We start from the raw sequence: 25,104 nt of genomic DNA, 5'->3' as shown, positions 1-25,104 counted from the left end.
TATGAGTAGAAAAAGACTCAAAACAAATTTATAAAAAGCCACAAAATCAAAATGAGTTGACGAGTTTTTCCCTTCATTCCTTAGAGTGGAGCTTTGGGATAACAAGGGAGGAAATTGGAGAAGAATTGGGTATAAATATAGAAGGCGGGCGAAACAAGGGAGGGAATCGATGATGGAGCAATAGAGAGAAAAAGACTGTCCCGTAGGAGCTTCCAAACCACTTCCAACCAGCGAAAATGCCGCTTTAACTCTCTCTTTGTCTCTCTTTTAACTTTGTACATACAAACTCAAAAATAGAATTTATATTCTTCTTTTTTTACTGATTCCATATTTTAATTAGTATTAAAATAATCTGTACATAACGATCTTGTAAACCTCCATCTTCCTGTATTTTATGCTATATGCATTATTATATATTATATATATAGCATCACCCCTATTCGTTCAATCGGATTACAGTATCTCTGCAGCATAATTATTTGGTGGTAAGCCTATTTTCCTCGCCTTTTGATTTGGTGCTCATAGTTATTATTTTGCAGTTTGGTTCTTTGTTCTTTTTTTTCTTTTTCAGATGTGATTGCTTAATCATGTGTGCAACTTGTATTATAATATATATACTTGAATTGGGTTTTAATTTTGATGCTCAAATCTATGTGGGTCCTCAACAAAAACTTTTAATTTATTTATTAACCATATTGCGGTTTCTGTTTGAGGAAATTCCTGATCTTGGTGGAAAATTAAATCAGTAATGAAAAATAAATTCATTTCTCTTGACCTGAAACAGTTTGTTCCTATTTCATTCTCCTGTTATGTTAAAAGTTCTATCTTTTTGATTCTTGATTAGGTTTCTGAATTTGTATTTGATTGATGCCCTAATGTGTTCTTATCCGTGTAGTTGTATTATTACTTTGTTAGGTTTCTGAATTTGGGGGGAATGAGTAGTGTCAGTTTACAACGAGTATATAGTTCAAGAGCTCCTAATGTATAACTTCTCAAGTTGAGCAATAGTTGATGGATTCAGCAAGGAGTTGGTTCCAGAAGTTTCAACCACGAGATCGTTTAAGGTCATCGACCAAGAAGAAAGATTCAACAATGGGTAGTGGAAGAGAAGATCCTCAGCCTATGTCAGCTGAAGAGGCCTCCAATGTTACGAAGCAGAGAGTCGCTGCAGCAAAGCAATACATTGAGAATCATTACAAGGAGCAAATGAGAAATTTGCAGGAGAGAAAGGAGCGGTACATCGTACTTGCTGCTTTTATAATCTTTTTATGAGTTATCTTTAGTTCATAACTTACTTCTTCTTTCAAGATCACTTTTCTTCTGAGAGCCATTTCATGTATCATGAGTTCAGATTTGCATTGTGAATTTTCTCATTTTCCATATTGCCATGAGCCCGTATTCTTCGTTATAACCTGTTCAATGAATTATGAACGGTGGTTGGTAAAAGATTGGAATACTTTCTATTGGCTAAAGTACTGTTGTTTCCTTATCCAAGCTTGTTTTGCTTCAAAACACTCACTTTTATCTGCTTTGTTATGCTTGTAGTTGTACACAATCATTGCTATACACATGACCATCATTTCTTGTCCGTATATTATATTCAGTATATTGCGTAGATGGCGCCTTTTCTTTGAGCATCTACAACAAGGCATGTTATTGGAATTTTTTTTTTCCAGCCAAGAAATTGTCCAGTCACACCGATGTGGCAAAAATTACTTTCTATATGCTCACCTCAGCTTGTCTTCTTATTTTCATCTTGTTATCGCTCTCCTTCATATTTCATGTGAACATTAACCTATCTTTTCAAATGGCTGATACTCTTATTACCCCATCTTTTTTCAGCTTATAGTTAGTTGGTTTGCATAGTAAGTACAACAGTGATTTCACAAATTGTGATAAAAGGTTTGATCACAGCTAACTTTTCTTTTCAGTAAGACCAAAAAATAAAAAAGGGACAGTTAAAAGATGGAAAAGTTTCATCGGTAAAAGTCTGCGGTGCTTGTAAGGCATCTTGTATGATTGAAACATGGCAAACTAGTCAAACTTACCTCTATGATTGTGCCAGTCAAATAGCCAACTTCAAATGCACCGAAGAGACTGATGGAAATAAGTAGGATTGGCTGTAGTGTCGCCTCATCCCAGAATCCAGATGTTACTACTTTCATTCATTCATTCATTTTCAAAGATGTTCACGGTCTTGCTGGTTAGCTGTTAATTTTTTTCGTTCTTTCATTTTAGAAGATGGTGCATGGTCTTGCTCGTTAGCCTGATTTGGCAGAATTGTTATTCTATATAAAGAATAACACCCTTTACCTTTTTGATCTGCCTAAGAATTGCATAGTCTTGATATTTCCGAATAATCCGCCCTACCAAGTGCTTTGAAATATATTCTTTTCCTTTTTGTATTTGGCCGCCAGTCGAATGGTACTGGAAAAGAAGCTTGCGGATGGTGATGTCTCAGAGGAAGATCAAAATAATCTACTGAAATTTCATGAAAAGAAGGAAACTGAATACATGCGTCTGCAAAGGCACAAAATGGGTGCTGATGATTTTGAGTTATTAACAATGATTGGGAAAGGTGCATTTGGGGAGGTAATGTCTCTATTGAAAAATCTAATTGCCTGTATACACCTTAGTTGGTTTCTTCTACAATTTTGTTCTGTTATAAATACAATCCTCTATAACCACAGCTTTTTATTTTACCTAGTTCTGAATGTGGATGTTAAAACTTCTCACAAAACTCTCACACAAAATAAGTAAATTTTACAGCTCTCTATTTCCTCGTGTTATCCGTAGAATGTAGATGATGAATTGTCAAGTCTTTTTTCTCCTCGGGCAATGAACTCCAGAGAAAATTGAAGGCGTGAATATCCACAATTTTGTTGATTACATCTACAACATTTAAGGTCTTGGATATTCATGATAATAATATTTGTATTTATAGTTTATAGTAATAATGTGCTCTAGTCATGTCAATACTTACTAAAGGAAAAAGAAGGTAGTACAACCGGCAACCATGACCGCGACCAACAGCACTGTGAGTACGTGCCTTTTTAAGTAGGTTGAAATTGAGGAGCTGTTTAAGAATCATGTGCTTTATCAATTTCTGGGATGGAAGAGGGTCTCTCTTAGACCTTGTTCATGTAATAAGTTGGGATTTTTCCATCTTTTCTTTGGGCTCTATTTGCCGCTGCTGGGGATCATGTCTCTGATTGGCATCAACTTTTCTATGGCAAGAAGTGTTAAACTTGTAATCCTCATCTTATAACATGGTTTGTTGATGATGTTTTCTCCTGTAGTATTAGCTAAGACACTAAGAGATACAGATATTTATTATAGTTGGCACGAGCTTCAAAGCTACTATCTATTACAGATAAACTGTTTCAAAGTGGCTGAGCAAAGCTAAGGACACTACAATTACTAGTAGCGAGGGATTTTAGGCCTGTGCTCCATGGTGCAAACTGAAATAAAATCTAACTAATATAGTGATTTGTCATTCCCTGGGTAAAGAATGAAAACTAAAAGACATCTGAAGCTTCCGTGTGAATCTAATGACCTTCTAATGAACAATAAGGAAATTCTCACCACAACTTCATTCAAAAAAAAAAAAAAGAAGGAAATTCTCACCGCAATCTTTCCTATGATTCTGCTTCTTAATTAAGGCTTCTTTGGCATCGATGGATAGATGGACAACTTCTTATTCTTGTGTAAGCTGAGATTTTTATTTCCATTTTTCCCCCTTTAATTAATACCTGTGAGCTAATTGCGGTGCTTCTGGATATAATAAGGTGTTGCCTCTAGAAATAGGTTTTGTATGGGCCCAATAGAAACAATTCTTCTCACCCTTTCTCGTATCAAAACTACGGGTTTCATAAGAATTTTTTTGTCAAAGCTTGGAAAATAGACTTTTCTGCTAGGAAGTGCTCTGCCTCATGAGTCGCAAGTTTGTCGTGATTCTACTCGTGAATTTCTATTAGGTGGTTTCTTGTCCGTTTCGGAATGGCATCATATAAGCAGGTTGTCCCATTGTCTGCAAATGTAGTAGTCAGACTAAGTGACTTGTTGAATATGCTGGAGTGCTCGAATTATGCCTTCAAACTAACTGTGTAGTAGCAGCTAAATATTTCTGAACTCGATGTCATGAATTGTGGATAAGAATTTCCCTTTCTCAAAAAGTGAAGAATGTGAACAATTTTGCTTTTTTGTCATTGCAGGTTAGAGTTTGTAGAGAAAAAACAACTGGTCATGTATATGCAATGAAAAAGCTTAAGAAATCAGAAATGCTTCGTAGAGGACAGGTACATTGATTATGAACAAGAGTTCCATAATGGTTCTTACTACTATATTTACTGGTCCTTAGCTTTTGGATACTATTAGGTTGAGCATGTAAAAGCAGAAAGGAACCTGCTCGCAGAGGTGGACAGTAATTGCATTGTCAAACTGTATTGTTCTTTCCAAGATGATGAGTTTCTATATCTCATCATGGAATATCTACCTGGTGGTGATATGATGACTCTACTCATGAGGAAGGACACACTAACTGAAGATGAAGCCAGATTTTATGTTGCTGAGACTGTTTTGGCTATAGAATCTATCCATGTACATAACTATATACACAGGTGGTAACTTCTTTTGATGCCTGGACGCAATTTGTTATGTTTTATTTCTAAGTTCATACTGGACCTCTCACCTCTTTAAATATTCTAACCTTGTTTCCCCTGCGCTTTATTTTCTGTAGAGACATTAAGCCTGATAACCTGCTGCTGGATAAGTTTGGTCATTTGAGACTATCGGATTTTGGACTTTGTAAGCCTTTAGACTGCAGCACCCTAGAAGAGAAGGATTTCACGGTGGGTGATAGTGTCCATGGAGCTTCCCGGAATGATGGGTCTTCAGCTCCCAAACGCACTCAGCAAGAGCAATTACAACACTGGCAGAAAAATAGGAGGACGCTTGTAAGTTTCCTCCCATTTGGATTTTGGTTGAACTTCTTTCCTGTTTTATTCTTTTAGAAGACACTGGTTTACCTCTTATTGCAGTATGTCATTCTTTGTTGGTAATGTTGTTGAAACAGTAATTAGAATTGGTACAATCATTAGAATTGTCCCATATTGGTTAAGGAAATGAGTTGTTGTCTCCTTCTATGGTCTTGGGCGATCCTCATTTCATGAGCTAGTTTTTGTGGTTGATTTAGGCCCAAAGTCCATTTTTTTAACATGGGATCAGCGTCAAACCGATCCTTATTCTTGATTTACCTAATGTTCGGACCCCATATTATTTTGTCCACGCTTCAGATGTCCAATCCTAGGCGTGCAGGGAGAGGGAATGTTAAAATGTACCACATTGGTTGATCTTGGGTAATCCTTACCTCATGAGCTAGTTTTCGGGGTTGAGTTAGGCCGAAGGTACATTTTCTCACACTGACCATGCTGCTTACCACTTAGCCTGCTGACTTAAGTAGCAAAATTTATGTGGTTCTGTGGATCATTTTAGAGTTGATTTTGTGTGGTTGAAGAAGTCAATCTCTTTATCTAATTAAGTTTCTCAATTGGGGTAATCCAGGCATATTCTACAGTGGGTACACCAGACTATATAGCTCCTGAAGTCCTGCTGAAGAAAGGTTATGGAATGGAGTGTGACTGGTTAGTACAGTTTTCTCATGTATATGGGTGCGCTCTTTGAGTACACTTTTTTGCTTTTGCTAATTTCTTGAAAAACATGATCTTATGTTTTAAGTTGCTCCAGTTTTGCGTGCTTCTAAAGCTCCTTTTCATGGCTCCTGCCTACCATGTCCTCTTCTCTTTAGTTTTCATTATTTTAGGTGTATCTTTTTGGGGGGGGGGGGCTTAATCCATGTGCTTTATATATTTATCATCATGTATTTGGCATAAATTGCTCTCGTTCTTCAGGTGGTCACTTGGTGCTATTATGTATGAAATGCTAGTGGGTTATCCACCTTTCTATTCTGATGATCCCATGTCAACATGTCGCAAGGTGAGCTTCAGAGTGCTGCCATTAACGATCATCATTGAATTTCACTTCTTTATGTTTCCCTTAGTTTGATTTCCTTATTTTCTATTTTCCGTCATCGGAATGGTTCTACAATGGTCTCATATCATTTTATCCAAACCTCCGATTGTTATCTTCATCTGTATCTTATAGTCCAGTGCTTGGTGCTTTACTTTTCTTATAGTCCAGTTTATTTATCAGTATCTTCTATATAACGGCTGACAGACAGGAATTGGAATTGTGAAATTTTTGCTCGCACTTTGCTCCTTGGATTGTTCCTTGAGCTATTTGTTTCTACTACTCTATCTGCCCTTAAAAGATCCTGTTGTTATTGAAAGACTTATCCTGGTCACTGGGGCTTTTGCATGTTCCCATTTTTCTCGTGTCTCCATTTACTCATTTGCCATCAACTTACTCAATGGCCCTTTCACCACGACCACATCTCTTTCACTTTTTTCCCTCCTACTTTCTCTGTCTGAGTTTTGGCGGAGGGAAAAGGAAAGAGGAAATAGGTTGATCTTGATGAACTACTAGTCGGAGAATGATATTTCTTAGTCATATTTCTTTTGAAATAAGTTAAACGTTATCACTCCTTTGTCGCAGTAATTTATCTCTTTCTGCTTTTCAATGTTAATTTGACTGATCTCTTCGTATGTGAAATCAGCTTTTTACAAAACTTTCAGAAAATGCACGAAGAAACTAAAAGTTGGGTTGTTTTTATTTTGTGGGGGAGGGCAGGGGGGAGGTTTTTCGAGTACTGTGAACAATCTCTTATTCAGAAAAAACATGAATATATTGGAAGTCGGGTTTTTATTCCTTTGGCTTCTAAGTACCAAAAGTATGTTTAAATAATTTTTGGTGCTATTAAATTCCATTTACTCTTGTTAAGCTGAAAACCTTTAATCATTTAGGACAAATAATTTTGAAGACCTTGAAAAATCTACAGAATATGACCTAAGTCCTTGAACAATTTTAGACTCAAATCACTTCAACTGCAAACATGGCTTCTAGATGCCCTTCCACTTGATTTTTGACGGTTTAGAAAGGAGAAAATGCAATGCTATTAAACTTTTGAGCTAAGGATTTTTCTTTTTATGTTTCTAGAATTCAACTTACTTTATTTGTTCGGCAAAGGGCCAAATATGCCCCTGTACTATGAGAAAATGTTTAAATATACCCTTCGTTATACTTTGGGTCCAAATATATCCCTGCCGGAATACTATTGGTTCAAATATACCCTCTTCTGTTAAGTTTGTCCAAGGCAGACATCCAATCCTACGCGACACTAATATTTGATGAGTGATGCCACATGACATGCCACCTCAGCGCCCCTAATCCATATATAAAAGACTGAAATTTGAAATATAATATTTTCATGGTAGCGGTAATGGTGGCAATAATGGTGGAGGGGAAGGAAATTTTAGTGATGGAAAAAAAAATAGAAGGGAGGGGTAAAATGGGGTTAGGGGCGCTGAGATGGCAAGCCATGTGGCATCCACCTCATCAAATGTCAGTGCCACGTAGGATTGGATGTCCACTTTGGATAAACTTAACGGAAAAGGGGTATATTTGAACCAATAGTATAACGCAAGGGGTATATATGGACTCAAAGTATAACAGAGGGTACATTTAAACCTTTTTTGATTTTACATGAGTATGTTTGGCCCTTTTCCAATATATTTGTTTGATCATCTAGCTCCCCTCTTTCTCTTCCCTGCAGATTTGTGATTGACTAATCCATATTTTAGAATACTATTATGATCTTTTAGAATGGTAGTCTCCACAAGGACAAAGGAAAAAGCGATTGGCATGATGGGAAGAGATGGTGAGGTGAATTAGAATGTGGTGTTGATGGATTGGGGTTGGCAAAGGAAAAGAAAATTACCAAGCAAAAAATAAAGACAAAAAAAAATGGAAGGCTGCTGGTACCTGGACATAAATGTAGAACTGAGTAACTGAAACTTAAGCTTTTCCTCAACTGTTCCCGACATCAATATGATCCACCTATTTCTGATTTTTCTTGATCATAATCGTATGAACGGGCTTATAAAACTATTTGCTACTTTGATGAGCTTCTTTAGGCTGACACAGTTAATGACCATGGTTCTTCTTTGATTAAATCGTCAATTGTTACCAATATCATATGCGCTAGCTCATCATTATTTATAATTAAATAGTAATTTTCTGCTTTGCCTATTTAATTTCAGAGAAGATGTGAAAGTTTTAATCCAAAATATAAATAGGCAAAGAAACATTAGTATGGTAGGAACATTTAGCTTAAAAAGAAAAAAGGTTGATAAAGAAATGGGAGAATGGAAATGAGTGTGTTTTTCTCATCCACTCCGTTCATAATTATTGTCTCAATGTGATAGTTCCAAAGGATAAATAAATAAAAGAAAGGGTTAACGAGGCAGGAGCAAAAGGTTAGAAAGATAAACGATGGAATCCCAGAGTGAGGCTTGGGTAGTGTAATCATACATATCGTTATTCATAACTAGGCATCTGAAATGCTCTGCGCATTCTGGTGGTCAATCTACTACTATTTTGTCATTCCTTGTTTTTAAGCTTGTTTCTAGAAGCTATTTCCACATTATGTTTAGTCCTTTACTTTTTTTTCTTATTGGCTTCCCGGAGAGCCTTTTTCCACCTTTCTTTTTCTTTTGCCTGAAAAATTAGGATTCATCTCATCATCTTATCAGCAACTCTATACTTGATTATCCTCAAATGATTGCGAAAGTAAAAAAAGAAAAAAAGAATCTTAAAGAGGACCCTTAGAATCTTGTCATCTGTATAATTTTATCCTTGTACCTGCAGATAGTAAACTGGAAATCACATTTAAAATTTCCGGAGGAAGCAAAGCTATCTCCAGAAGCGAAAGATCTTATAAGCAAACTTCTTTGCAACGTTACCCAGAGACTAGGTTCAAATGGTGCTGATCAAATAAAGGTGTTGTATGGTGTGTTCTATTCTATGTTCTTTTATAAGCTTCACAGTTCAATAGCAAAGTGTAAATTGCCTGTTTTTTCTTCTTCTTTTTTCTATCTTTTGTTTCTATATCAGGTCCATCCGTGGTTTAAGGGAATAGACTGGGACAGAATCTATCATATGGACGCTGCCTTCATTCCTGAGGTTAATGATGAGTTGGACACCCAAAACTTTGAAAAGTTCGAAGAGGTATTGATATCCCTTGTTTTCTTCTGCTATTTTATTTCACGCTTTTGATATCTTCTTGTTGGCTCTGCAGTCCGAATCTCATTCTCAGAGTGCATCAAGATCTGGTCCTTGGAGGAAGGTATTTACTCCGGTGCATCATGTGGGATTGCATTTTGTTTCTACATTCTGCATACTACAATTTCTGTCATAATTATATACAGAAATGATATTCATAAATAACCCTACCTGTTGTGTAAATTTTCATTGATGTGCAATAAGTTTGGTTATTTTTTGTAGTACTTGAATTATCTGTTCTCCACCTTTCCCTCGTTTCTTCCTTTAACTTTGGAGCCATTTTTCTTAAAAGTTTTTGCAATCTACATCAAAGTTGCTATTTACAAAAAAGTTAAACGGAGAACTTGTCTGGAAGCTTTTAATGTAAGCTTGCTTGAGACACCTTTTCCGAAGGGCAATGATCCATGCTTATTCAAACAGTGGGGAGAAGTTCAGATGCTTTCAACAATGTAGCAGACATGCCCGAGTCATGTCTTTGCTGGATATTGAAATGAAATACTCAAGCGGTGCTTAGTTTTACCTTTTTGTTAAAGTCTCGGAGACTTCACTGACGAGTTGACCAGTGATGTGTTAAGTGTGTGCAAGTTTTTGGGAAACTTGAAGTTGCACAGTTTTGCAGCTGAAACTGGATAAAGGTGAGAAAGAAGAGGGAGGGCAAGGGGTCAAACTAGTTTAGGCCTAAACTTTAGGGAGAAAGTCTCTTCTGTTTCCGGTTATAAGTTATGGCTCCCAAATAGATGCCACCCTCCATGATTGGATATTTAGGTGCACCCTATCAGAGATTCTCACTTTAGAAATTGTAGCTGGATTTGTGTTGTTATTGTATTCTATTTGTCTATAGCGGTGTTCCCGAGGTTTTCTGTTTTCATTATTTCTCTTGTCGTACTCTTAATTTGCTAACCCCTATAGTTCCTTCTCGACTTTGTTAATTCCCTCTTTATCTTATTCTTACCCTACATTTGTGCAGATGCTCTCATCCAAGGACATCAACTTTGTCGGTTACACATACAAAAACTTTGAAATCGTGAATGATTACCAAGTGCCTGGGATGGGTCTCTCTCTCTCTCTCTCTCTCTCTCTCTCTCTCTCTCTCTCTCTCTCTCTCTCTCGTTTGATCGATCAACTCATGAAGTCCAATATCTAGGTTGTGAATATTTTTCTAGAGTTCGATCACATTTATGTAAGCTAACATCAGATCCAACTTCATGATATCAAAGGACAATGGCATAGTGGGTATTGAATTCAGATACATTAAATAGCTGAGACCTCATTTGTTTTGCTTCTTCCAGTTGCTATTTTCTCTGCTCTATTCTTATGACTATGTCAATGAACCAAACTTGAAATTACTATGCTAAAAGAAGCTTAATCCTTTTGAGTACAAGAATGTTGAGGGATTTGGTGTTCCTTGTGACAATTTGATGCTAGTAATTTTAACAAAGTTTTGTCCTTTGTGGTTGTTATCCATAAGCAAGGCCCCACTGTGCGTTTTCATAGATCAACGGTTGGAATGCCTGGTTCCATGTCATGTTTTCTTAGTTATTGACTCTTTGATAACCTGCGACATCTTGAATGTCTTGGAAGGGATAATTGGTTTAGTTTTATGCTCATTTGTGGAGCTTTCAACAATTCTCTATTATAAGTTTCCCCATTAAGCTTTGACCGGGTTGTAATATAATCAGCTAAACACATTTGGGTCAAGTATTTTGGTTCCCTTTTGGATCCTGTATAATTGCTTATGGTATTCATCGGTGAGTGGATATCACAAACAAGCTGATTGTTAAGTTATTGGATTTATAAGCTCATTCTAAGGTTAAATACTGTGTTAAAAGTGACTGACTTTCAGGTCTCATTTTTTTCACAGCTGAACTGAAGAAGAAGAATACCAAGCCAAAGAGACCAACAATCAAAGCACTATTCGGTAATACTGACCTATCCCGTCTCCTTATTAAAGAATATATCTAATTCGCTTGATTCTTCCAGTGCATTTTTTTGGTTCTTGTCTGCTAGAGTCTGTTTTAGAACATCTGAAATACTATAGTATCTGCGTCGAATACAGTTTTATGCCTTATTATTTTGTCATGCGTTATGCATGGGGATGTGGTTTTGCTTGATGCCATTTGGTCTGTATAAGTTACGTACCTCCTCTCTTGAGGAGAGTATTTATCATACTTACCTTTTACTTAATTATCGGTTTTGATATTGGCCAACTCAGAAAGAAACACATAGCTTCATTTTATTGTAATACTTTTTAGTTACATTATGAGATTATATTTTTCCTCTTTGGAATTCCACAACAAGAACTCAGTTTTATCTCTTGTTTCTGCATCTGCTTTTCAAACAGAGGACGAGTCAGAAGGATCAGATACAACTAATTCTCAGCAATCCCAAGGAAGCTTTGTGAATCTCTTGCCTCCATGATTTGAAGTTTGTGAGAAGCATGAGGATAATTGCTGCTTTTCCACCCTGAGGTTATCTTTCAGTTAATTTTTGAGAGCTCCTTGAATCCGCTTGTAGCACTGAGTAAGTAAAGAGTTTTGGCAGTTGGTTAGTGGCTATTTAATCAGGGATGTAAGTATTTAGCCTGATATCAAGAACTATGTTGGATATGAAACTACTGATGATATTGTTAGAGTTTGCTTGTAACAGTCCTCTCTTGATTGTTTACTCATCTGAGACAAAGATTTAGAGGTAATAACTGACATCTTTGATTTGTAACACTATTATTTCTTCACTTGTTTCCAAACAAGAATGTAACATAGAGCAATGGAATATTCAAATTCACTGTGTTCAGTTTGGGTGGTTAATGTGGTCCAAGTTCTCAGAGGTGGATCCATTATTTTATACTACTACGAACTGATCTTCATCACAATGGGTGCCGAGTTAGTACAAATTATATTTGTAAATAAGTTTTTTCAATTCCCTAAATGAGAATAGTAGTAATAAATATCTGTAAGTTTTTTCAGTTTCCTAAACAAGAACAGCCTGGCTTTCTTATAGCAGGTAATTTGGAATTGTTTTTCCTAAAGAATTTTACACCCAATGAGTTGCAAGGCATTACTCTTATTAAAAAAACAGTAAAAAATTTGGTGAACTTGTTCTTTCAAACATATTAACTAATCTCCCTCATAAAGGTGAAATCAAAGAACAAAGTCGAGAATCAATGGTTAATCTGAAGAACCATTCTCAGATATGATTCAATTTTTCATTTGTACTAGTATAAAATTCTTGATCAACTGTCTTTAGGCTTTTGAATCTATCACCCAACCCAACTAATAGGAATTGCTAATCCACTACACAACCCCAATTTCAGCATAATATTTTTTTAAAGGACAAAAAACAGTGTGTAGATTGTAGAATTAATGGGATACAGTTTTTGTCTAGCACTTTTAACATTAAGCTAACTCGAAAAAAGAAACATAGGAAAATGTGATTTGAAAACTCAGTGCTCATCTTTACAATAAGTAAAGATTGAGTAGGAACAAAATCTAAGATTAAAGAAAAGTAATGCGTTGTTACGTTTCTTCAACAATTATCAAAATGGCTTGGTAAAACGGCATCACAAAATGGTTCTAATTAAGAAGTGGTGGGTCTTTGCTGTTTTCACCAATAAGGTAGCTAGCCTATCAATGTAAGTGACCAAATACAATAGCTCTGCATCTATATTGTATTGGTCAAAATTTGGACTAGACTTAATAACTGCAAATGGACGTGGTCGAGGATTAAGTCGATCACGGCATAATGACGAGGAGCCGTCTTAAGAAAGATAAGTGCCGAAGTCAAGTAAAGGGTGTATGAAAGTAATGGTAGGATAAGTTTAGAAGAGAAAGAAGGAGTATTCCATTGAATATTTTTTCAGTTGTATTTTTTTAGAATTTCTTAGAAATATCTCCTATAAATAGGAAGAGATAAAGAACAAAAAGGGATCTTCACTTTTCTGATAAGAGCACATTGTAAAGGGTTGACTATAAAGAATATACAAAAGCTTGTCTTGTTCACTAATTATATTGTTACAAAAGCTTGTCTTGTTTACTAATTATATTGTTTGATATACGCTTTTCATCCTTGTCCATCTTCATTTTCTATTACCCCACGTTGTTGTCAGGAAGGAGAATCATCCAAGTCATCTAACATTTGGGTGATAAATTCTTCCTTATTACATTTATTGTCATTATCTACATTCTATTGCATACTTTTATTACTACTGTTAGCGAAAACGTAAAAGAAAGAACACAAGATTTAACGTGGTTCGGATCAAAATAATCCTACGTCCACCAGAGAACAGTTGCCTTTTTAATATTAACAAAGAAAGGGGAGAGTTCCCAATTACACTTAAGAGAATTTCTCTCTTAACTCTCTACTCACTACAATGTGTTGTATTATTTTTGGGATGGTTTCTACAAATGAATGAGTGCATCTATTTATAGAGGTAAATACCTCCTCTTGATATCATTGGTGACATCAAACTATCTCCTCTTGATGTCATGAGTGACATCAAGGAGGAAGCTTCCTCCTAGCATCCACACCAACTCTTTCCACCAACTCTTCCAATTGGCATGCCATTGTTGACTAAACATAAACCAACACCTTCAACTACATTCATTGACAACCATTGAGCATTTGTAGTTGGTATACAACATTTTCAGATTCAGCCCTATATTGTCAATACATCTAAACGTCAGATCTAGTGGTCATTATATTTAACTAGGATTGACCCTATATCTTCTCATTAATTCGTTTTAAGAAAATGTTTAACACTTTTTGGTAAAACAATTTGCCATTTGTGGGGAGATTCTAGTTAAAATTTTAGTTTCTTTTAGATAAAAAAAATAATATACGACAACTACCATCTTTTTCTCGTTTTGCACGAACTAACAATGACAGGAAAAGGAGATGAAAGACTTAAATCAGTAATAGAGGTCAACAATTATCAAATTGGCTTTGGTAAAATTGCATCAGAAAATGGTTTTAATTAAGAAGTGGTCGGTCTTTGTTGTTTTTCACCAATAAAGCAGCTAGCCTATCAATGTAAGTGACCAAATAATATATATATATATATATACTAATATTTGGACACATGCGTGTATCCCATATTAAAATTTACATAATGTATATTTATAGTACAAATTTATGTATATATATTCTAAATATATTCGATTGAGCTATAAATTTGAAATTAAATTATAACAAAATTAGTATTATTGCATATCCTTAATACTACCTCTGATGAATGAAGTCATCGTACTATGTTACATTTTTCGATCATCATCCTATCAATCACATTTTTTCTTTCTACACTACGTAAGCCTTTTTTTTTTTTTTTCATGTACGTGTCAACCAAAAACATTGTAATGGTTTATGTATATGTCAACCAAAAATGTTGTAATAATCACTACCACAAAGCGTAATTACCTTTCTTGTTTAAGGGAAAATATTAAAATATTTTATAGTAATATATAAATTTCAGTATAGATATTTTAAAAATATTTGTTTGGAGTTTAAAAAAGAAACAAAAGTATACAATTTGTACAAGGGACGGAAATAGCTAAAAGAACTATGCCCTTTCATTTTCGGATGTCAACCTGTGTACATGAGACCATGAACATCTACAATTTTAGCAATTTTTATTCACTTTTTCTTTCAAAATCTACTACCTTATCAAATCAGAGAATATAGTATTTTGAATCATAATATGCAATGCAACACATACTAAGATCATGATTTGTCCTATATTTGATAGTATAAATTAAACTTCGTACGTACAAGTGTAGAAAATAAAAGATTAAGTTTAGAAAATAAAACCCGATTTTATCTCCACTTTCTTCTTGATATAAACGCGAAGAAGAGAAATCAACCACCCGATTCGTCAACTCCATAATGTTGCAAAAGGTAAATCATCAAAATGATAGCTTTCTGTATTAATTCTTTGTCAACAGTGGACGTGTTTCTCGCTTGTTTAACCAACCAATTGCTATGAAATTTAACGTTCAAAGACTTCAGTGAAGATGTTTGTTGACTATCCTTCAACTTTCGCTCGCAATAATTTGTTGTTAACAGTTAGGCTTTGAATTCACTGGATAACGCAGAATACCATGGAGAAAAAGATTCTAATAGGAGAAGAAATATATTTACACATGTTCCGATGGTATTGAGAGAAATAAAACAAATGAAAATAGATTTCTATGGGCAAAAAAAAAAAGAAGAGGAAATTTCAACAGAGGGAAGAGCAACGTGTTAAAGTTGCACGACATTTTGATGTGTGCAACAGAAGATATGAATTGCCGGTGGAATCTCAAAGGACCATTAGCCTACATTGAATCTGCAATGACTATTGGCAGATTAAACTATCCTCGCCATTTATTAAGCAAAATATGCACATTAATAGCATGCAATAACTGTTGGCAGACGAAGCATTCCTTCCCATTTACCTGGTTCAGTGTAGTTGAAATTATCCATAGTACAAGGCTTTTTTTTTTTTTTTGTGGAAGGCCAAGATGGTCACTCAAATTTAATGGCCATTTGCGTAATTTAAGTTTAGCGTTAAGAGCTTCCCACTTTTAGTATAATATACTAGTTTCGCTTCACATACGTTGCACGTGTATGCCAAATCATTTAGTATATAATTTTATAAAATAATGTCATATTATTATAATTAAAACTTTGCGTTAATAATATGCATGAAAAATAAAGTATGAGTTTATGTAAGGATAAGCGTGGATTGTCGTATGGTAATTGTTCATCATCTTCAATAATACCATGACTGATTTATATGGTTCCTCAATTACGTCGCATCAACATCCTCAAGTTCATGTATGTCTTGAATAATTAAACTCCTTTATGTTCTCGCTTTTCTCATCAATCTTTGACAAAAAAGTGAATTATTAATATTTACTCTCTTGTAGCATTGGCAAGACGAATACGGTGGCTCATTTTTAACCTATAATATAAATCCTATACATAAACATTAAATTCAAATATAATGCTAAATATGATTCTTTCCTTCATAATATACATGATGCACTTTAACTGGGCATTAAGTTTAAAAAAGAAAGATTTATTTTTGAAACTTGTGATTTAAATAAATCATAAATATCTGTGTGGCTAACTTATTTTAATTAAGGGTGAAATAAAAAGTTTAAAGTAATATTATTTCTATATATAAAATGTGCATCGCATAAATTAGGACAAAAGGTGTAATAGATTGTGCTTCTCTCTCAAGAGACACCAAATTCACAAAAATGTCATCAATATTAGAATAATATAAAAATATAAATATTATTTAATCTCATGATCCCAAAATAATAAATCAAGTTTCAAGTATAGATATGATTCTTCCGAAAAAATATTTATCATCCCTCAATTTGAAATAACCATGATCTTTTTAAAAACTTAAGGCACAGTTGCAACAAGTTCAAAATCCTCGCCAAGTGAATGCCTTGGAAGGTGTTAATATTCTTGTCAATAAAAGAAGGCAACAAACCCAAGGAAATTCTGAGCAATATGATGATGACTGTTGTGAGCACGTGATTTTTGCCTCATACGAATTACTCCAAAATAATTCCCAAAATTAGGTTTTGGCCTTGATTATTTGTTATTTTTAGGAATTATTGCGTGATTTTTCTGATTGTTTGCATATATTTGTGGGCATGTTTAATTTTATTAATGCATTAAAAATACAAAAATATAGCATTGACATTTAAGATTTGATTTTACATTTTTTGGAATTAATTAATAATTAGGATATCAGAAAACTTTGAAATGGTATCTCGTTTAATCACTTAGGCAGAATAACTGGGATTAGTTCAATAATTTGGTTGAATGTGTATAATAATCCACTGATTAGTATAATTTTATGCAAGTGGTTACTAATTGAGAAGCTCCTAATAGTGGTAGGGTAGTATTTGCATTATCAAATTAACTAAAAGCACTAATTGAGTGGACAATTAAGTGGATGATTAAAGAAATAAAAAGTTGAATTGCTAGTAGAAAATGCACTAATTGAATGCCCATTTAAGGGAGCTGAAAATCAGATTCAAGGGGGCGGAGAGAGCGGTATACACTCGATATACACTCTGGATACACTGGATATACTGGAGCAGAATTCATTTTGGAGAGAGTAAAAAAGATAGAACCAAATTTTCTGAAATATTGAGAGCGGAAGAACACCAGAGAGAGTTCAAAGCTAGAAAGAGAAAACAAAGAGAGATTTCCGGACTATTTTTTTTCTCCATTTTTACTGGTTTTCTCCGTGTTGCTGGGATTTCTGGATTGAGCTATTGAAGCTACCGTGTTGGGCTTTCTGCTGCTGTATTTTGCTGTTTGCTGTTGCTGATTGCTTACCCCATTTTTCTGTTCTACATACCAAGTATTCTCTTGAAACTATGTTGAAAATGAAGCCTGATTAAGTTTCTGTAAAGATCTGTGAACCGAGCTGGAGTTTAAAGGAAAAACATTAAGTTCTTGTTGTAATTTCTGCTCGATGCTGTCATTTTATTGTTCATGCTTTTAGTCTAGTTTATTTTGGATATTTCATTCCTAGATGTATATTTGATTTAAATGTTGGGTGAACTTTGTTTGAATATAGGTGATTCAGGAATGCTGTAAACCTCGTATAATCATGTGTTAATTGAAGATTATGATCCTTAATTAATTAGTTAAGATTGGATGATTTGGATGTACGTTTCATGTCTGTGGTTCAAATTACAAGTTTAGACTCTTCATGTGGTTGGTCTAGTAAGCTTGGTTTGGATTTATTTCCTACTATCCATTTTAGATCTGTTCCTATATAGCTTGAAATACAGCACAATGGTTTTAGAGTTGTCCTTCAGTTCTGTTGTTGCTCATGTATGAGCACTTTTTTTTATCTTAAAATGGTTTTTGAATGGGGTTTGAGCTTGGTTTTTGACTTGAAATTTTCAGATTCAGATTAACCTTTCATATTTAGTTTTTCTTTGGCAAGTTTCCATGACATGTGGTATATTTTAAATATGTTATGCTTGAATCAGAATTTAATATAAACTAGGGGGGGAAGGGACCTTTGAGTTTTGTTAATTGGTGAATAATTTGTGTAAAGGTGTGTTGTTGCAACTAGGATTGTATCTTCATTCTGGAGCCTATGTTAGCATAAAAATGTGCTTTGCATTTGATTCAAAGATTATCAGTATTTGTTCAATCCCAGAATTTCTTGAATGATGCAATTTACTTCAAACATATTTGTTGGGTCATGTATTGGGCTGCCATCATTGGCCTAATTTCGATGGTCTTCCCCTTCCACAATCAGGCTGCCAAACTGGGCTTCAAGTTGAGCCCAGTTATTTCACACGCTGAGCCTGCAGTAATGGGAAACCTGACGTGGATTTTTGACTAACTCGGCCTTTCCACAATCAAATGTGGGTGGTCTGCTACCAGTTTTTTTATTAAATTATTAGTTTAAACTTTGGCATAACATAAGTAGGAATCCTCTTACGTTCTTTGATGAACTAGTCACGTCCTTTTAATTAAAGTCGGGATGCGCCGTGCCAAATAAAAATGACAAATGCGTGGCCCTCATATAATTATTTCTTTTAAAAAATACTTAAAATTTGAGGCGTGCCATTTAGCTAATTTTCAGGGCCCTCGCAAAGTTGATAACGCGTTAGTTGCTTTAGGCACGTTTAATATACTGTCGTGGTTGTGGACACATTCGCGTGACATGATTACAATTCTAAAGACTATTCGGAGTATGCGTTCGCGCAACTTCAAACAAATCTTCTCAATAAAAATAGGTTTTCGGAGGTTATTAAATTAAATTAGCTCATGTAGTCCGAGGCGCGCCGCCTACCATTTAATCATACAAAAATGACAAATGTTCGTAGTTTGTTTTAAGCACGCGCAATTTTGGCCAAATTCATTTTTATAATAAAAATGTTATTAATTCAATTGTGTACACATTCGCGCGACACGATTACAATTTCTAAAAAATGAACACTCGTAGTTTGCTTTAGGCTTGATTTAGACTAGTGTTGTAATTACGTATACGTTTCGCGTAACATGATGACAAAATTTGATTCTAAAAAGTGACTTGAGGGATGCGTTCGCGCAACTTCAACCAAATACTTCTTAATAAATCGACAAAAGCGTTATTAATCGAGGACACGTTCGCATGACATGATTTTGACGCGCCAAAAGTGTTATTAATTATGTACAATGCAAAACTAAAACGAATATACGTACGCGTGATTCGTTTCAAGACAATTCTATAATTACAAATAATCAAGCTAAAAGCGGTAATAAAAGCTAAAAATACACGACAAGTTTAAGACGTATAATAAGTCAGATAATTAGGCCAAGTATAAATTGTTAAGCGACCGTGCTAGAACCACGGAATTTGGGAGTGCCTAACACCTTCTCCCGAGTTAACAAAATTCCTTACCCGGATTTTCGGTTCGCAGGCTACAATACAGAGTTAATCTTTTTCTCGATTTGGGATTCGAACCGGTGACTTGGGACACCATAAATTATCCCAAGTGGCGACTCTGAATCTTTAAATAAACGAATCCCGTTTCTATTGTCCTTTAATTGGAAAAACTCCCTTATATACCTTCGGATGTAGGAAAAAGGAGATGTGACAACCGTTTTCTTCTTCTTTTTATTCAATAGTACTATAAATGAATTATTGAAAAAATTATTTAGACTATATTCTCCATTTTTGCGAAAACATTTCATGACACAGAGATTGACACCATATTTTATCTTTGTTTATAAGATCGAATTCATTTAATTTTCAAGTCAGGCCAACGACAACATTCTAGCCATTGGAATTGTCATAGGTATTTCAAAGCACCAACAACATCACACAACACCATGACCACACAACTTTATCTTTATACCTTTAGAATGAGTATGCGATCGACGCCGTACAATATATTCTCAGTAGATCGAAGACAACATATTTGAGATATCTACTATCCTAACATGTCTTTCATTTCTTTAAAATTACAAACAATGGAGGATGATTAAAAATAAGTAAAAAGGAGAAGAAATAGAACTCGATTTTGTTGCATTCTTCTTGTTCACTTTAAATTTTAAAATGTAATCTCTTTGACTATACAGTAATCCATATGTTGAGGTCCATAAGGGCCTTGCGTCCTATTCCTATTTGAACTTTTTTTTTTGGCAGAAATTAGATTCTCCAACTTTCTTGGTCAATATCTCAATTTTGTATAGGCTTAGACAATCATCTAAATATCCAATAGCACTTATGAAAGTTTCGGAACCTCTATATAGAATCACCACCTTTCTGTGCAAGATATTGTGGAGAAGGCCAATCAAATTCTCATTGAAAAAGAAAAGATACTTGAACGATTAACTCCAGGATACGACGAGTCCATTCACGAGTTAACTGAAATAAATGAATATCTTTGTCACTGTAATAACATAGATGTAGCGAGGAAGTTCAATTTAATGGTAAGTCATGTGAGTTAACAACATCAAACTCGATGAACAGGACCTTATTCATACAAGTGAAGCAATGTTTCCACCAAACAATGTTCTTGTCAAATATATAATCTTTACTTTGCTACACCAATGTATGGTCAAGAAATGTCTCTTCGATTCATTTGTACAGCGAAGAGTGAAGCTATGTTTCTAGCCAATGAAATAGAAAGAATTATTGGTTCATAACATTTCATATTGCTTCTTCCAAACTGAAATAGTTTCTTCAAAACCAAAAGTTGCCACCGTTTCTTACGTGCTTTATAGTTTTTTTTTTCTTTTTCTTTTTGGTAATTAAATATGGCCTGAAGATAAAAAGGGTAAAAAAGTAATCTGACTTTTAACTTAAAGGCTTCTCACTTTTAATATAGTATAAATAAATATAGATAGATGATATGATATGATATATATTTGAAAATGATTTCTGTACGGATCTCTTATTTTGCTGCACATAACTCAACTTTTGAAGTCAAATTCATGACTTAAAACACTCTTTGTACTCCCTTTATGATTACATTTCTTTTTATGATAATAGTGTCTGGATTAACTTGCATGCACATTTACTATTTCAGAAAATACCTGCCAGCATATATACTTGGTCCTTTCAACATTACATTAAAAGTTTTGTTTATGTTAATAAGATTCAACAGCCAATATATTATACATAGATTTCACTTAACACATTATAAATTTATGGTAAAGAAGATTCAATTGACCACCTGTGAGCCGACGTGGCTCTGCCATCGACTGAGTCTATTATCTATTTATATCAGGATCTAAAGTCTAGTCATACTATTGATTTTGAAACATAATATTTTAGAAGGATAAGTACAGTGGGAGACTAGTTTGGTCAAGCTTTTTAAGCTAACTAGAAAAAGGACATAGGCAAAATGTCATGGAAAACTCATTGTTCATCTTTAGATGAGTAAAGACTGAGTCTGGTCAAAGGAATAAAATCTCAGATTTAAAAAATAAATAAATTGTGATCTTACGTTTCTTCAAATCGTTGTCAAATTGGCTTTGATAAAATGGCATCGCAAAAGTAGTAGCTTTAATTACACCAATAAGGCAGCAATATCAACGTAACTAACCAAATAGCTGCATCTCATTATGCAGGCCGAATAGCACCTAATTTCGAACTCTCTACTCCAAAAAAAAAGAAAAAGATATTGAAATCTCTACTGGGTGACAGGGTCCATGATATACACTTAATCAAAACGGCCGGTTTCCATCTATCCAATGGATACATGACACATGGCTTCGTATACACTTTTCTCACTAAATCATAGTTAATTAATACATATTTTAACTTTAATTTATGAAATACCTTGGGTCTATTATACACGGGGATGGGGAGATCGGCGGCGATGTCATACATCGTATTGAGGCGGGATGGATGAAATGGAGACTTCCTTTCGGTGTCTTGTGTGATAAGAAGGTCCCAACAAAACTCAAATATAAGTTTTATAGAGCGGTAGACAGGCCGACTATGTTGTATGAGGCTGAATATTGGCCAGTCAAGGGTTCCCATGTCCAAAAGATGAAAGTGGCAGAGATGAAGATGTTAAGATGGATGTGCAGACACATAACGTTAGATAGGATTAGGAATGAAATTATTCGAGACAATGTGGGTGTGGCCCCAATTGAGGACGAGATGCGGGAAGCGGGGCTTAGATGGTTTGGACATGTGAGGAGGCGGAGCACATGCGCTTCGATCAGGAGGTGTGAGGGGTTGACATTGGAAAGCCTAATGAGAGGTAGAAGTAGGCCGAAAAATTGGGTGAGGTGATTAGACAAGACATGGCGCAACTACAACTGACCGAGGACATGTCCCTTGATAGGAAGGTGCGGAGGTAAAAGACTAGGGTAGTAGGGTAGTAGGGTAGTTAGTTTAGTGTTCTCCCTATCATACCAGTAGTATTAGCACGTACTTTAGTTTTCGGTTGGCGTTAGATTTCTATGACTACCTGCCATTTCTTTCATTGCGGTTTTCTGATTATTTGGTTGTTATTTATGCTGCTTTTACATGGCTTCTCACTGTTGCGATTCTTGTTTTTCTCTTTTTTAATGTGGTGCTTATGCTTCTCTGAGCCGAGGGTATATTGGAAACAGCCTTTCTATCTTCATAAGGTAGGGGTAAGGCTATGCATACACTACCCTTACCAAACTCTATTATATGGGATTATATTGGGTTTGTTATTGTTATTATTGTTGTTGTTGTTGTTGTATGACTTAACTATAATAAATTAGTGTTTGCTAGAACATAAGCCCTTGGCATTTACGTGCTTAATGTGGTTCGTTATATTTCTGAAACAAGGTTATTTTTCATCTAGGATATAAAAGTTAATTGCTAACCTTAGCTTGGTAATTAACTTTAACGTTTAGGTTCATTATTGTAACTTGCATTATTCTTTCATAACCACCATTTTAGGATTGTTTCCTAGACCAAACAGAAGCCATACATGATACAAGTTACAATAATGAACCTAAAGGTTAAACTTAATTACCACATAAACTAAGTTTTTTTTGTGCCTTTGGTAGTGTTTGTTTCTATCTGTTTGATTGCTTATACTTGGAACAAATTTTCCTTCATGATTAATGTATCGTTAATCGGTTATAACATGTTATTATTCTACTTGTCAAGTAATTATATTAGATTTATTGCGAAGATTTATCTGTTATATATGTACAGAGATCTCAAACGTTATCATATTTCACAATTCCAAGGTTACACGCCTTGATATCATGCGCATTCAAAAACGTAGAAGGTCTTTTCTTTCTAGTAAGATGTGGATTTAACGAAGTTGTAGCATTGTCCAAAAATGATACATCCTATGATTCTCTCACATTATAAGCCATGTGAATCATGTGTTTGTACGAGAAATCCCAAACCTTTTTGTTCCTAACGTTAAGTTTAAATGGAAAGTCTCATTTGCGGTTGAGATGTCAAAGCTGATCAACTAGGTTAATTTCTAGAATGATGGCTGTACGCACTATTCCGTAAATATCTCTTTTCTAATGAAAATAACATCCTTCTGTCATATATTACTACTGTAGTTGCAACATCATATATTGAAAAAACTCTTTAATTATTGCTACTAGGGGTGTACATAGGTCGGGTTAGTTCGGATTTTATAATTACCAAACCAAACCAATTGTGTCGTGTTATTAAATTTAAAGACCAAACCAAACCAATAAAACTCGGGTTTTTCAATCTCGATTTTTCGGATTATTTGGATTTTTTTCTGATAAAATCTTCGTATAACAAAACATATAACGTATGCTCAAAATATTTCTTTAATCCTAGTAAGATACAACTATGTAAAGTATTTTCCAAGAAAATAATACAAAATATGAGATGTGTCATGGCATTATCCTAAAATATTCAACAATAAAGACAATAAAATTATGTAATATAAATATTGCTAATTAAAAAGCCATAATAAAAATAAATATAATCTAAAAGTACTAAGTCATGCTAAAATAAATAGACTAATAAGGGAGTATTAATTACATGACTAAATGCTAAAGAAAAATAAAAATAGGTTATGCATTTTTATCTAAATTATTGCAAAACAAAAAATAGATATTCAATACATGCCCGTTTGTAATGTTGAATTGAATGTCTTTTGTTAGCATTAGTATTGATTTGATTTTGTTTGGGATTTTTGTTAGCATTATTTAATTTACTAATTTTAATGGCTATAAACTTATTGGAGCATACAAAAGTTTTAAATCCAACCTTGAAATAATACCTTAAAAGATAAAATTATGACATTTTTTAAGAAATATTTATAAATTACATCACAATAAATATATTTATATATATTAAATATATCTAATTTCTATATATGTAATGTCGGGTTGGTTTGGTTTCAGTTTGACTTTCTTTAGTTAAAACTAAATCAAACCAATTATGGTCGGGTTTTTTTTCCCAACACCAAACCAGATCAAACCAAACCATAATCGGGTTTTTTTTCTCGGTTTGACTCGGATTATCGAATTGGTGTGGTTTGTCGGTTTCCTTTATACACCCCTAATCGCTACATGTCAATAGTATTTGCTACAAAATAGATCTGAAAATACAAGTTATTAGCAAATCGGCGTGCACAGAAGGCTAAATACATCAATGCATCGAATTCTGTGTTTAAGTTATGTGTGTGAAATATATACACAAATATTTAACACTATTATATAGTAAACACTAATTGATAGCTTGGAGAAAACGTAAATAAATCTGCTACTACCGATTTAATTACAATGAAAATGTAGAAGAAAAACTACATGATACCTTGACGTAATATAATTATTGCATGTAAAAAAAGACCTTACCAAACCCTATTCATGCTACTCGAATTTAACGAGAAATTTTATTTTGTGTCTCATACAACTTACACT

The 25,104-nt window shown here is 34.4% G+C and overlaps 1 protein-coding gene across 2 annotated transcripts; it reads left to right on the top strand.

The window, feature by feature from the left end:
- The first annotated feature begins 37 nt into the window (after positions 1-37).
- LOC107801394 (uncharacterized) lies at positions 38-12,041 on the top strand. 2 transcript variants are annotated; one of them, XM_016624724.2, is made up of 14 exons: positions 38-485; positions 916-1,235; positions 2,418-2,592; positions 4,215-4,298; positions 4,378-4,619; positions 4,739-4,955; positions 5,563-5,642; positions 5,910-5,994; positions 8,824-8,955; positions 9,070-9,183; positions 9,254-9,301; positions 10,205-10,289; positions 11,099-11,155; positions 11,579-12,041. In XM_016624724.2, exons 2-14 carry the CDS (start codon positions 1,012-1,014, stop codon positions 11,653-11,655), a joined length of 1,620 nt encoding a protein of 539 aa, XP_016480210.1. In that variant the 5' UTR covers positions 38-485; positions 916-1,011; the 3' UTR covers positions 11,656-12,041. The 2 variants fall into 2 exon arrangements, with proteins under 2 accessions (XP_016480210.1, XP_075098705.1); XM_075242604.1 differs by having other exon boundaries at positions 166-485; positions 896-1,235.
- Positions 12,042-25,104: the final 13,063 nt, after the last annotated feature.

Source organism: Nicotiana tabacum, chromosome 22 (assembly GCF_000715075.1).
Source record: "Nicotiana tabacum cultivar K326 chromosome 22, ASM71507v2, whole genome shotgun sequence".
Lineage (NCBI taxonomy): Eukaryota > Viridiplantae > Streptophyta > Magnoliopsida > Solanales > Solanaceae > Nicotiana > Nicotiana tabacum.
The sequence above is the reverse complement of the archived record's forward strand: the minus strand, read 5'-3'. Positions and strand labels throughout refer to the sequence as shown.

Excerpts from the sequence above, each read along its gene's own strand:
- LOC107801394 (XM_016624724.2), top strand. The coding sequence starts at position 1,012 with ATGGATTCAGCAAGGAGTTGGTTCCAGAAGTTTCAACCACGAGATCGT. Across the intron at positions 4,620-4,738 it reads GTACATAACTATATACACAG|AGACATTAAGCCTGATAACC; the intron begins GTGGTAACTTCT and ends TATTTTCTGTAG. Across the intron at positions 9,302-10,204 it reads GATCTGGTCCTTGGAGGAAG|ATGCTCTCATCCAAGGACAT; the intron begins GTATTTACTCCG and ends ACATTTGTGCAG.